The following is a 14,851-nucleotide window of genomic DNA, read 5'->3' as shown; positions in this document are numbered from 1 at the left end:
GCAGCAGCAGCAGCAGCAGCGTCCCTGTAGCCTTCATCTTGCCTTCCCATGTCTGCTGCTGCTGCTGCTGCTGCTGGAGAGTCGTGATCATAAGGAGCACAAAGGGAGAGAAGCTGCTCCAAAGTAAAAGAAGAAGGTTTAACGTTGTGGATGAAAGTGTGTGAGATGAGTTGCTAAATAAAACATGCACCTTCCTCAACATTACATACGCTCACAGCTTTTTTTCTCTCTTAGATGTTATCATGTGTTGGAGAAGCAGTGAAGCGTGGTGTGTAGGAGGCAGAGAGCACAGGCTACTTAACTCCAGAGATCAGGCACAAAAATCTAAAGATCCATGTTAATTAGCCTTTAAAAATTAAAATCCTATATATCTAGAAATAGGAGAAGCAAACGTGGTGGTTGTATTTATTTCCATCTGTGTCTGTGTCTGTACAGCTTTTCATATCAACACCACAAATCAGACTGGGATTGACAGTGAGCTCGCAGCAAGTCTCTGTGAAATTAGTTACTTCACTGAAATCTGCACCTAATCCAGCTGTGAAGGTGTGACGCCTGTTTTTTTTTTGTTTTTTTTAAACTGCTTGGATATTTTCCATCTTATGATTTTGCCTTGTGCTTCTACTCCACTATACTTTAAATATTGCACGTTGTATTCAAGATATATTTAACACCTGTAATTATTTGTAACACTTCCACACAGAAGATATCACACACTAATTAAGATTAAACAGGAGTTTTGTTTTGTTTTTTTGGCTTGTGACCTGTTATAAAACCTCTTCCCTGGCTGCAGCTGAAATCTTTTATACGTAGAATGAGTTTGAATTTACAGAATGAGTCATTTTTGAAAGTAAAAGAAAAAAAAAAGTTAAAGAAAAGCCTGAAAATAAATAAATATATAACAACCTCTCAGATTCATGTTGTGGCTGTGAATCACTCAACTGAAATACGTAAGTGTAGTTAAAACTACAGCAGCTCCACCTATTTAAAGGTGTATTTTAACCCTCCTGTTGTCCTTCTGGGTCAAATTGACTCAATCTGTTCCCTTCCTTCTCTCCTTCCTTTCTCCCTTCCTTCTTTCCACAATCATTTTTCCCTTCCTTCCTTCCCTTTTGATCCAATTGACCTCATCTGTTCCCTATCCCTCCGTGTTTCTTTCCTTTCCTTCCCTTTTCCCTCCTTCCTTCCTTGAACAAATCCGTTCCCTCCCTCCATCTTTCTTTCTTTCCTTCCTTTTTCCCTCCCTCCCTTTCTTCTTTCTTCCTTCCTTGAACAAATCTGCTCCCTCCCTCCATCTTTCTTTCCTTCCTTTTCCCTTCCTTCCTTCCCTTCGTCCTTAATTTTTCCTTCCTTTTTGACCCAATCTGTTCCCTCCCTCCTTCTATCTTTCTCCCATCTTTCCCTTTGTCCTTCCTTCCTTCCTTCCTTCCTTCCTTCCTTCCTTCCTTCCTTCCTTCCTTCCTTCCTTCCTTCCTTCCTTCCTTCCTTCCTTCCTTCCTTCCTTCCTTCCTTCCTTCCTTCCTTCCTTCTTTCCTTTTGTCCTTCCTTCCTTTCTTCCTTGACCCAGGAGGACAGCAGGAGGGTTAAAGGAACATTTACACCTTTTATACATGAATGCGAGGAACTAATATACTGAAAGTGAAGGATGTTAATTTGTGTGAACTCGATGAATGTGATAAATGTTTGAACTGATGCAAAACAAGCTGGTGGGAAAAACTCATAACAATACCAGACCAGAAGTATCTTTGTTTTATATACACATTTATATTTTTATATACACTGTACAGATTTCAAAAAAATAAATGGTTGATATTTAACATTGTGCACCCCACGGATGTGTGACTACAAAGAGAAGAGGGAGTGAGAGAGATAGATAGAGAAAGAGAAAGAAAGAAAGAGAGAAAGAGAAAGAGAGAGATAGGGGCTGAGTGATACCAATAACAGACAGATATCAACAACCCCAGTAAATACAGATGACTTTTTTTTCTGTTTTTGTTTTTTTTCCCCATACAGGACACTTCACAATCATTTGTACAGTATATAAATTAAAATGTTGCTGGTTAACCTCTCTTGGTCTCAAGCAGAATGCCCTAAAATCAGAAATGTGAGCTTGTCGACTGATATTATTTACCAAAGTGTGTGGTTGGTTGTTTGGGCCAGTGGAGAACAGAGCGGAGCAGAGAGAGAGAAAGAGATAGACGAGACGGTTCTGGCTCCATTTCTTCAAACTTAAAATAATCTACCAAACCCTGATTGATATTCAACCAAATATATATTTAAGTTGCATCATTGCTTGAAGTAAGTGACTTTCACTAAAGCCTCTGGAATGTAACGCGTTGTCAGCACAGCAGCACTCACAATAAATATAATGCCTTGTTTAGGACAGACAGATGACGGTGTTCCTGGTTATTTTGGGATGCTCCGATTGCTCTGCTCTGACCTGAGACGTAGCTAACGGTGATGCAGAGAGGCGATGATTATCACCTTTTTTTTTCCCCCTCTCCCCCTCCTCTCCCTCTCCCTCTCCTCCTCCTGCTCCTCCCTCACTGACACTTGGAGAGGGAGCGCATATGGTGAAGAGCAAGGCGTGGCGGGGTTCATAAGGCACACACTGAACACTTTGTGCCAGAAAGCATGTGTGCACAACAGGGGTGTTTATTAAGGGGGGCTGCGGGCGGGGTGCGGGGCGAGAGGGGGGGGGTTTAGGGAGCCTGAGCCACCCTTCATGTTCATTAGTGGGGCCTTCTTGGCGAATCAGGTCGGACCAGAGAGAGAGAGAGAGAGGAAGGACAGGAAGGACAAAATGTCGCTGGCTGCTTCTGCCTGAACTCAGAATCTGCTGCACGAGACAGAGGGTGAAATAAAACAGGGTTGTACCTCGGGTGATGGTGGTGAAGCTGCTTTGTGACATTTTTCCTTTTGACCTTCACTTGGAGCTCATGTATTTATGTGTATATGTGTGTATATACAGCTCTGGAAAAAAATAAAGAGACCACTCCAAAATGTTCTTAATAAATTAGCCTTATCTCTACATGTATGGCAGCCATCGATTCCAGTGTCTATTGAACTACAACACAAGCACACCTCACTCTGCTTAGCTGATCACCTGAACCGAATCATATTTAATGAGGAAGAAAGATTATAAATAAATTAAAAAACACGCTGCTGTGATTAAAAATTGGGATTATTCCACCAATTTTGATTTCTAAACTCTTCCTGAGTTTAAAAAGTAGTGTTGTGTTGTTTTAAAATGAATATGAACTTGTTTTCTTTGCATTATACAAGGTCTGAAAACACCAGAATTTCTTTTGTTATTTTGACGTGTTGCCATTTTCTGCAAATAAATGCTTATGCGTAGGTTATAGAATGAAACAAAAGTGTTCATTTTACTCAAACACATACCTATGAATAGTAAAACCAGAGGAACTGATCATTTTGAAGCATACGGTCTATGCTTTGAAGTGGTCTCTTAATTTTTTCCAGAGCTGTATGTGTGTATATATGTGTGTGTGTGTTTCAGGTTTTCTCCCTCCTCATCCCTGAACCCAAACGTTTCCCTCTGAAGCACACATGAGGATAATGACCCTGCTGCTCTAATGAAGAGAGGTTTGTTCCAGCATCGTCGTCAACAAGTGCAGTGATTCTCAAAGAAGTGACACCTTTTTAAAAAAACATATTTCTTTGTACATCTGGATTGTTTTCATACAGAATAAAAACGGTAAACAATGTTGTTCTGTATTAAACTGGCAAAATAGAACTCAGTGCAGATAAAACACACACATACACACACACACACACACATGCACGCACACGCACAGGGACTCACGGTAAACACAATCACACAAACTGAAGTTCAATATTGACACTCAGCCACAGTGCAAACACACAAACACACACACACTCAGGCATACACACACACACACACACACACATCCAGTAGACAAAAACGAACAGTGGAATGTAGAAAGACTCCCCCCCCCCCCCAGATATTATTACTCTGATTTGTTTCCATTCATCCTCTGAACACGCGTCCATGCGGGACGCAGGGGAGGTCACACTCAGGCAGTGAAGCTAACAACAACAACTGGAAGACTGACCTGTATTTAACTCAGAAACCGACCAACCAACCAACGACGACAACACGACACAAAAACCAGGTCCAACATCGTCCTGTCTCTGTGACAATGAGAATAAAAAACAAGAAAAGAAACGACTGTAATGTCTGTTCCTGTTCCAGGGTTGATGCACGGATCAATGCAGTTGATAGACAAGGGGGGATAGATAATACAGTATGTAATTCATCTACATCTGATTCTGTTTCTCACATATCTTCAGTTCAATTCACAAAAAAACAAGTGTTCATTCTTAACCTCATAGAAAAAAAAGAAGAAAACTCAAAGTCCACAGTTGAGCTTTTGACTGTGGTGCACAAAAATACCATAATGATAATAAAAAGAAAGTACTTTCGCAACAAAACAAAACAAAAACACTGGATACTCAGGTTAGATTGATGTTTGTGGATCGTCCCCAGAACGTTATTTCTAGGAAAAACAAAACTATTTCAAATGCAGTGAGCACCACAATGAAATCCTTGTGATCAACTTTGTATTTGGGCGATTTCAGAGGCTCAAACCCACACGACACGACACAACACACTGAAGCTCTGTGTGTGTGTGTGTGTGTGTGTGTGTGGTTTGATACCTCTGATGGTTCATTGAAAACATACAAGTCTGTAATCTTAGGTGGACTGACTCTAACACCTTCGTGACGTGACCTCCCCGTGTCTTTAACGAACGTCGACACACAAACGTTACAAATATTTATTTTTTTTACCTTTGTTTTCAAGGGCGATGCTATTTTCAACAAGTCCTCGGACGCACACACACACACACACACACACAAACAAACACCGACACACATGCACACGCCCACTAACCCACACTTCCACTCAGCTGGAAGTCGGCTTTTTAAGCTTTTTGCTTATTTTTCTGTCTGGAAGAACAGGTTGATTCTTTAAGTTCTTTTGAAAAACAAAAAATAAAACACAACATTAATCACTTTACTCTTTTTTTTCTGTCCATCAAGATTTCTTTTCCAAGAAAATAGGAAAGAATGTTTTTTTTTGTTGTTTTGACACTTGCCCGACCGGACAAACGATCATGTTCATATCTTCTTTTTTTTTTTTCTTTTTTCTTCTTTTGTTGTTGTTGTTGTTGTTCAGGGACTTCATTTGGGGTTACACCACATCACCCACAGCACGCACAGACAACAAAGGTTTTCCAGCCAAGGGAGAATTATTACAGTGGTGCCAGAGAAAGAGTGAAAAGTGAAAAAGATCAAACATGAGCTGAGTGACAGGGTCCAGTTCCAGTTCGATTCCATTTTAAATACAGGCCGTCGCTCTCCCATCGCCTGCGTCGGTCTTCCTGATGTGTTTTTTTTCTTCTTTTTTTTAAGGGGCCTTTTAAAAGGGATGGAGGAGGGGTATAGTGACAGTAACAGAGGAGGGGGCGAGGAGCAGAGTGCAGGATTCCTCACTGCAACACCGAATGTGGGCGGTAAATGGGTTGCACAGGTCGGCAACATTCACACTCAGGTGCGTGCTTGAACGCAGCCCATCTCAGGACGACTGGAAAATCAGTCTCGTCCATTTTTGGTTGGTAGTTTTGTTTGTACTGACGGGTGGCAAGAGGTACTGCTCGGACGTTTAACACTGAGGATGCTCGACGGAGTGGAGGAAGGACTAAGGGGTATATATATATAAGAAAGAAACAAAACAAATCTCATAGAAATAGGGCACAGGGAGGAAGTGAGCAAAGACATCAAAGACATTTAAGTTCAGACAAAAGGGGTGAGAGGAGGTCGGGTGGGAATCAGAGCTTGACAAGGGTGAAATTTAAGGGTGTCACGAAGACTGAGGGCAGGGGATATCAAAGAGGCCTGAGAACAAAGAGATGACACAGAGTTTCTGCAGCACAACGCTGCAGTTAGGGAGTAAGGGTGTGTGCATGTGTCAGTGTGTGGGTGTGTGTTATGTGTCAGTGTGTGTGTGTTGCATGTGGGGAAGGGGCTGCGAACTCTGTGGGGAGAAACACTGGAGGCAGTCGGTCGGTTGCTGAGTCGCCTCAGGCCTTGAGCGCGTGCCACTGGGCCACGGTGGCGCGAGGACGACCCATCATGTCTTTCCAGTGCTTCACCTCTGCGGGGCCGCTCTTCCATGAGAGATAAATCTGGGGGAGAAACAGAGAGTCGGTGTAACTCACGGTGTAATATCACTCAAAAATGGATGTTATTTATATATATATAAAACAAACAGTGGGGTGTGTTTGGTATGGTCGTGGCAAAACAAGTTATTCTTAGACATTGGAAATCAGTTTCTCCTCCCTGTTTTAAGAAATGGTTGAACGATATGGTTTCTTGTATTTACTTGGAACAAATTCGATATACTCTGTCAGACACTCATCACAAGTTCCTTGATGTCTGGGGACTCTTTATTGAGTATATTCAAAGTGACTAGTTACACTGGACACTATTATTCTGTCTCATTTAGTTTTGTACTGTCTGCATTGTGCTTTGCGCAGCCAAGCTTCTAGTCTCCTTGTCTTCATTTGGACCTGGCTCTTTAGACTCTGTCTTGGACTTTAAAGTCTAGCTGTATGCTTTTGATTCAGTGTGTGAGCTGACTTTCCAAAGTTAGTTAGTTTTGTTTTGTTTTGTTCTGTTCTTTTTGTTTCATTGTATATTGTCTTTGTTGTTCTCTATGTGGTTTAAACTTCAAAACTTTATAAATAAAGTGTTCAAAGTGGGGTATTAAAAGTAAAGAAGCAGCTCAGTGTCGGTCTTGAGTTTTCGCTCTGCTAAGCCGGTCTAATCAGAATTAAACTCAAATCCAGGGAAGAACAGGAGGAGATGTGACTTAGCGAGTCACTCTGAGAAAGGCTGATGCTGACACTAATGAAGATCAAACACCAAGTGTTTAATTCTCATGTAGAGACAAACTCCACATCTGGTCATGTCACAGGAAACTGCTCAAGTATAGTGCTCAAGTCATAACTAAATTGTATCAAACCATGTTCAATACAACAGGCAGCACATTATAACTGCTGTGTGTAGGCAGATGATAGAAGTGGATAATAAACACAGTGTCTGTAGTTAATGTAGATGCAGCTATATGTATGACAGTGTACTATAGTAGCTTGTAGTAGCTAGTAGCATTGAGTCTGAAAAACAAATCTCACTGTGTCTGATTTGAGCGTTGGGATATTTTTCAGCGCTTTAAACAGAAATTATAAATTTATGACTCGTGTTAAGTCTTCAGGGAAGTGATTATATTCTCATATTACACGTCTGTGCTTGTAGAGAAGTGTGCATTTGGTTTTGAAATTAAACAAAAGCCAGTCACTATGCGCAAGCCTGTAGGACTAGTTAGAGCTGGGATGAGCACTGTCATATCAGTAATGGCACAAAATTAATGTGGAGGAAGTAACAAAGTACCAGAAAACCGAGGCAAAGCTCCAATTTTATTGGGTGTGTAACATCTAAATAATTTCCTGGGAAGTTTTCCTAAAAAAACAACTCTGTAATTTGCCCAAATTATAGCTGAAGCAGAGACAGTGTTAAGCAGATACACTTCAAATGGATTAATACAAATTAAATGTTAAGCTAGCGTAGCCACGGCCTTTGTAGTCGGTAGAAAGTCACAAAAAGACGTCTACAAGTCACCATTCACAGCTCTGAGTGTCTCTGTGTGTGAAGGATGAAATAACTCTGAGAACTTGCTCCTCTGTTCTTCATCATTAGCATCGAGTTACAGTTGTTTTATTCCCGCAAACATTCAGAGGAATAATTAGAAGTGTAACGGCTTTGTACATCAAGGTTGTCGTCTTTATCAAAAACCTCTTCATTCAACAAGGCGACGGTTTATTTCTCAGCAGCAGCAGCACGTTCAAGTGTTGGGCCTCTTTACAAGCTGCACCATCGGTAGGAAATGATATAAACTCCCCGTGGGGGCGTGGCCAACAGCAGCTGGTCTTAATAGCTTCTTTATTACAGTAATCACACGTCTGCATCCTTTGGAAAAAGAAATATCAGATACAGGGAACTCTATAAACTCATGTCTGAATCTCGTTTATCCTGATGACCTTGCTCAGTCCCTTATTTTTATTCAGAGTCGTCCACTTTCTCTACTTGCTCATTCCTTTCATGCTCTCATTTCAACATTTCAATCTTGTTGATTTTTGAGGCTGGTAGAAGAATATTTGTTGAATAAATCATGCGCCCCAGTGGAGGTGCGGTCGGGGTTTTTTTCTGCATCGCCGTGGTCGTCTTTTCCTCGACCTCATGACATTTTCCTCTGAGGTCAAGAAAAAGTGGTTTGGAAAAGAGATTGATTTTTTTTTTTTTTTTTTTTTTTTTGGTGTCTTTACTTTTTGACCACAGCCCTGGTCTGTGTGTCCCAGCAGGGGGCGATAGAGACTGTCTGAGTAACCAGCTGCTGATGGTCTGTCACAGAGTCAGAGAAAAACACAGAGGAGGAGAGGAATAAGGAGGAGGAGAAAGAAGAGGAGGAGGAGGAGGAGAGGTAGAAAGAAAGAAGGAGGAGGAGGAGGAGGAGGAGGAGAAGAAAAAGATGAGGAGGAGGTAGGAGGTTACCTTTCCAATGACATCATTGCGACTGAGTCTGTCCTTGTCCATGACGGTGATAATTATGGTGGTCTCCCTCAGCACGTGGGCAGGCACGTCAAAGGGGAAGGACTCGTTGAAAACCGGGTTCAGACAGCGCTTCATTACCACCGTCTTCTTCTTCTCCACGCGCTTGTCCTTGTGCATCAACCACACTTTTACATAAGGGTCTGTTGAAGAGAGAGAAAAAAAAACACTTGTTACTATGCTGTTTACAATACAATCCCTCTCCACCCGCCCCCCCTTTTTACTATATAATGCAACGTTATGTTATGCGTTTGTGTGCTATTATTCATGTCGTTTTCTAGAGGTGAATTTCTCTGCTCTGGTTTTTTATTTTATTTAGGAGCAGCGACGATGATGATGCAGAAGGGCGACACAGGCGAAAGGACACAAGAGATGAAGGAGCATCTATATACCAGAAGTGCCTCCGATGTCCATGGCTTTGAGGTTGCGGGCTTTGATGATGCTCACAGTGATGGTGTTGGCTGTGGGGTTGTAGCACAGAGACACCAGCAGATCCCCTCGACTCCCCTGGAGGAAACCAGACACACAACCAGAACAGAACACAACACAACGTGAACAACAGTGAATTATTTACTTTTTCATCCCGTTTTCACACTGTTTTCCTTTCTCTTGCTCGCTGTGTGTTTCTGTCTCCTCCTCTGGCTGCCTGTGGTCTCTCTCTCCGTCTACCTGTCAGGATCTCCATACCCCCCCCCCCCCCACCTCCCTCTCTCTTCTATCTCTTCTCCCACCAGAAGCACGCTGCCACTTTTCCCCCGGGAGCGTCACGGCAGCCAGGAATGACATCACCACACCGCCGTTTCATTCTGTCCCATCGCCTCTTTCCCCTCCTCCTCCTCCATCTCCTCCCTGCTCCTCTCTTCTTCCCTCTACCTCCCTTTCCCTTTCCCTTTCCATTTCCCTTTCCCTTTTCACTCACACTGCCATCGCTACATGGTTTCAGCTCCTTCCAGAAAGTCTGCATGTTGGCCAGGTCCAGCTTGTTGAGGGGGATGGACACCTCTCCGATGGGGTCGTTCCTGCTGAAGCGGTCGTAGTCGAGGACCTGCAGGTACAGAGTCCTCTGGACCACCTTCTCATAGGGAAACCCTGGGAGGAAAAGGAGCACAGGCCCAGGAAGTCACAGTGATGCACAAAGAAAAGAAACTGCTGCTTGTTAAAGGGATAGTTCAACATTTTTGGCAAATTGGCCCATTGCCATATTCCCTATAGTCATAGCAGTAGGTTTGTTATATTTAATTGTCGGTGCAAGCTATTTTTAGAACGGCAGAGCAGAGCCACGAGCTGCTCAGTCTTAGCTACGCTATGGAGGCGAACGGGATTTCTTGGTTTCCCTCATCAGACTCAACAAATACACAATCCAACAACTCCAAAACGCTCTCGTGGACAAGTTGTGACCTGCACATTCACCACGCTATGAGATAATAACAGAACGTTACGAGACAGAGTTGTTTTAGAGGTAAATGCAGAGACTGTTTGCAGATAAACTGTCCCTGAAGGCAACGTGCATCAGCTGTTTTGCATGAATTTACCTCTAAAACAACTCTGTCTGGTAACGTTCTGTTATTATCTCATAGCGTGGTGAATGTGCAGGTCACAACTTGTCCACCAGAGCGTTGTGGAGTTGTTGGATTGTGTATTTGATGAGTTTGATGAGGGAAACCAAGAAATCCCATTAACCTCTGTAGCGTAGCTCTGAGCAGCTCGCGGCTCTGCTCCGCCGTTCTAAAAATAGCTTGCACCGACAATTAAAGGTAACAAACCTACTGCTATGACTATAGGGATTATGGCAATGGGCCAATTTGCCAAAATGTTGAACTATCCCTTTAAATGTGTGTTTTGTGGACTGTAACAAAGCCGAACCTTCAAACAGGAAGGTCTCGTTCCAGTGGGGGTTTAGATTCTTCCTCTTCACTTTGGTCTCCAGTTTGTGCTTCTTGTCCGGCAGCAGGTAGAGTTTGACGAACGGGTCGGAGGTGCCGGAGAAGTCCTTCGCAGGCAAATCCTGGCCTTTGAGTATTTTGACGGTGAGGGTGGAGTCCTGAAAACTGTATCCAACGCTGAACTGAACACGACCCAGCTTCTCGCACACTGGACCCTCGTGATCGTCCTCCTCCGAACCTGGAGACAACTAAGAGACACACAGGAGGTGAAATGTTTTAGCTATATTGTTATAAAAGCACATGATGTTGAGTTTCCTCATTAGTTTTGCTCTGTTTTGCAGTGAGATTTAATATTTTGTTGTTGTTCATTTGGAATACATAAAGAGTATTGCAGGTTCTCCTCCTCACACACTTCAAGGCTGATATATTTCACATTCAGTTGAAATTAGTTTGCATTGATTATTTCATTTCAAAGTGAAAAACCAACAGAAAACAATAAAAAATCACCACAAAGTTCATCACAAAACTATTTGAAATCAGCAGACAGAGTTTCCTCTGTTTTATTGAGGTGTAGACGTTTAAATTTGAACGTCTGATTCTTAGCAGCTCCGTGTTGACTTAGTGTAATAGTTCAGTGAGCGAACATAACGTCCAGGGCCGAGCCAAAGATCGCTTTCTATTTACTACACAGTGCACTGTAATTACTGTCTGACATCAAACTACAATCCCACGTTGCAACGTGTTGCGTGTTGATGCGATAAATCACTGTTGTGTAACAACAACACATCTGTCTGTGTGTAAATGTGTGTGTGTGTAGACTCAGAGTGATGATGATTCATAAGTGTCTGAAATCTCAATTAACGGCTCACTGCTGGTTAAATGACTGAGGGTCTGGTCTCCTACTACAGCAAACCAGGGAACGAGAAAAGCTCCACAGAGACGTGGAAAGTTTGAGCGACTGCAAGAACAAGATTTGAAAATAACAGGTACAGTAAGTATAAGTACGGTGGCCCTGAGAGTTCAACACACAGCAGCACAATAAAACACATGCAAGGACACAAACGTGCTACAAATTCAGCAAACAACTTCACCAATTTGACAAAGCATGTGTTTACAAAAACTCATCACATAAAGGAAGTGTTTCCAGCTACACAAAAAAAGTGACAGACTGTGCGTTGCACTTTTGTCTTGACTTCAGAAGTTATGAAAATGGCTGCCTGCTAGCTGTGTTTAGATTATGATGCCAATGTCACATAATTTAGATATTATGGTACATACATGCTGCTGGTTTAGCGTTGGTCTGAGTTTTTTGCAGCACGTTTGTGTATTTGCAGGTGATGTGGATTTTGAAAAACATGCATTGCAAATATGAAATTAATTTAAAAAAAACAACATATTATTACACCTTTTATCATGTAATCCTCTAATAAATCATTTGATATTGTGGGAGAATACAGTGTGTCCTGTTACCTTCCTGGACTCAGCACCTGGCTACATTTTGGATGTGCGTGAGCTTTTTTCATTGTCTCAAATATGAAACATGCAAATTCATAAAGTTGTTTTCTGAATTTGTAGTGTTTGTGTCTTTGCATGTGCTCTCTTGAGTTGCTGTGAGTTGAGCTCTCAGGGCCACCATAGCTAAGTGGACTTTAAGCTTGAGTTTCCACCATGAAAGTTGAATCAACCACCAAAAATCATCACAACAAAAAAAACAAACTGAACACCAGATATTTCAGGTCTACACACGTAATCTGCAACAAAGTGTCTAAACGTATCCACGGTGCAGTCCCATGAGAAGAGCACCGCTGCCACGAGACCACAGGGTCAAGCTCGGCCACATTCACAGCGTGTTCACACACAGATAAAACACTTTGAGGCGAGCTGACAGGTGATATCACATATCTCACTAAAGGGGGGGAACTTGGACTCCAAACCACAAGGGGCACTAATTCTACACCTCGACATAAAAACACACACAGATCCTCCTCACAGGCAAAACCGGCTTAACGCTTCGTCTCAGGGCTGCTGTCCGCCGTGCAGCGGGGACACACAGCGTCCGTGGCTGTGTGTGGAGATGAGAGGCAGATTATCTGTTGGCAGACGGACCCTCTGACTGATGAGGCCGTGGCTTGGGAGGAGGGACAGAAATCCAGTTAAAAAGTGCTATCTGATGGGGGAAAGAGCTGCAGGCATTACTCAAGGAGCGGTTCCAGAAATTTAATATCCAATCCCATATTCTCCCACACATTTCTGATGGTGCTGCTCAACCTCATTCTCCATGCTGAGTGTGATCACTCATTATGCAGCCCTCCACCCAACAGCTGGCCTAAATTGCTTTTCCCAATTTTCTGCATTTGGGCGCTCCTGTCTTTTTTTCTTTTCTTTTCTTTTTTTCTTTAAATCCTAGAGTCCTCTCTTCTCATCCACTTCTGAAATCCTCCACTCTCATTTCTTTTTTTTTTCTCTGGAACCCAAACAACCTGTGTGCAGGAGATGCAAATTCTGTTAGAGCATAAAACATGGCCAGATGTGAGCAACAATTGAAAAGATAAATCTGGTGCTGGAGGGATCGTAAGACAGCCCCGTATTTACAGAGGTTTATATGAGCTTTATGTTTTTATTCATCTCTCTGTGATGGTTTATTTACTGGCCTCTCAAGATCTGGCAACTTCTCTCTCTCGTCCTCACGAGAGCAAATAAAAAGTTTGGTTGTCGTATGGGCTCTATGCACAGCTCCACTACTCCCTGAACTTAAGGCAGCTCCTTTTATTTCCTGTCTTACATTATTGGACAAACTGATTAATCCAGGTGTGTCTGACCATCGTGACTACTCAAACGCACCTGGATTAATCAGTTTGTCCAATAATGTGAGACAGGAAATAAAAGAGCAGTGGAGCTGTGCATACTAAAGCCCATTTGGACGTGATTTCTTGTCCATGTGTTGCCCTGTGTATGAAATTTAAAAAAGAAGAAATAAACCAAGATTTGACTTATTTGTTTAAAGATTTTTTTAAAAACACTCTCAGTAAGTCCATTGTCATGTATTACTTATCCATCTACAGTCTGATGCAGCTGATTCCTCTGCGCTGTTCACCTCCAGCGCTGTGCAACAACTGTTCACAACTCAAAAATGAGCCACATGTTGCACTTGCATGACATGTTCCCATAATAAGTAAGTAGTAAATACCCCCCCCCCCCCCCCCCACACACACACACACACACACACAACTCTGCTGCTACACTGTAAAATGTTCTCAGGCACAATGTCTATCAATCCACAGCTTTTTTTTTTTTTTTTTTTTACTCTTGTTTAGAAAATCCTTTAGTGTTGCTTTTCTATGAAAATTAAAACACATCTGTGACCAATTTTCTAAAACTCATCTGTAAGAAATAATAATGATGATAATAATAATAATAAAGCGCATACTATATAAACCTCGGTGAATGTGTGAGGCAGACACACCACGCTACCCATGGCTCTGTTGAGCATCACACAAATGAAAGCGGTGTCAGGGTGCATACTGATAAGACCCCAGTCCCCCTCCCCATACCCTTATCACCTGAGCAGCTTGACAGGGTAGAATATAATGTATATGTATCCTCCTATTATATATATATATAGTGTTCAGAGTCATTTTCATCGCATCATTTCCCTTCATACATTGTGTAGATAAAGTTTCTATAAGCTGTCATTGCTTTTTCCTACAGGAACACAAGTGGCTCAAAAGTGCTGGATGGGTATTTTCAGCATGAAAGGAGGGTTGTGTAATATATAGACGCCTTTGGCAAAACTGCCCAGAATGAGTATTATCATTAAGCACCACCACTGTGAATTCCTCAGACACGCCATGAGACCCACATAATTACACACTGCTCATACCCATCTCTGCCATATTCTCTCAGCACCCACAGCACTGTGTGTTCTTTCACAGCTAATTACCGAACCTCGCTGAATAAGGCGCATGCATGTCCCCTCCCCTCCCAGTGTCTCACTTCAGGGTGATGATTACTGTATGTTTCTGCTCGCCCAGATACTGTATGGCAACTGGCTGCGATGCTCTACAGGTGGGTGAGCTAAGTGGGATGAGGACGGCTCTTTTTGAGTGATGAAAGACTTGGGGAGGAGGAAACATTTCTCACAGGACTTTCCAAACTGAAGTGTGTAGGCTTTTTCTTTTCTCAGCGTCTCCTGCAGAACCAACACAGTGTGTTATACGCTGTAGGTGTCAGACAAAATGCATGTAAACAACTCAGACAAAATA

At 42.4% G+C, this 14,851-nt stretch overlaps 1 protein-coding gene across 1 annotated transcript in view; it reads right to left on the bottom strand.

Moving 5' to 3' along the window:
* Window positions 1-6,122: 6,122 nt before the first annotated feature.
* The window catches only part of syt7b (synaptotagmin VIIb), a gene marked incomplete at both ends in the record, with an annotated part of 95,841 nt that continues 87,112 nt past the window's right edge, over window positions 6,123-14,851 (bottom strand). The window contains 5 exons of the mRNA XM_084001798.1: window positions 6,123-6,227; window positions 8,650-8,849; window positions 9,099-9,213; window positions 9,626-9,795; window positions 10,570-10,837. Of these exons, the coding sequence (XP_083857924.1) occupies window positions 6,123-6,227; window positions 8,650-8,849; window positions 9,099-9,213; window positions 9,626-9,795; window positions 10,570-10,837 (858 nt within the window). The remainder of the gene's footprint in view (window positions 6,228-8,649; window positions 8,850-9,098; window positions 9,214-9,625; window positions 9,796-10,569; window positions 10,838-14,851) is intronic.

The sequence above is a fragment of the Trachurus trachurus genome, assembly GCF_905171665.1.
Source record: "Trachurus trachurus genome assembly, chromosome: 3".
NCBI lineage: Eukaryota > Metazoa > Chordata > Actinopteri > Carangiformes > Carangidae > Trachurus > Trachurus trachurus.
This window is presented reverse-complemented; position numbering and strand designations above follow the sequence as displayed.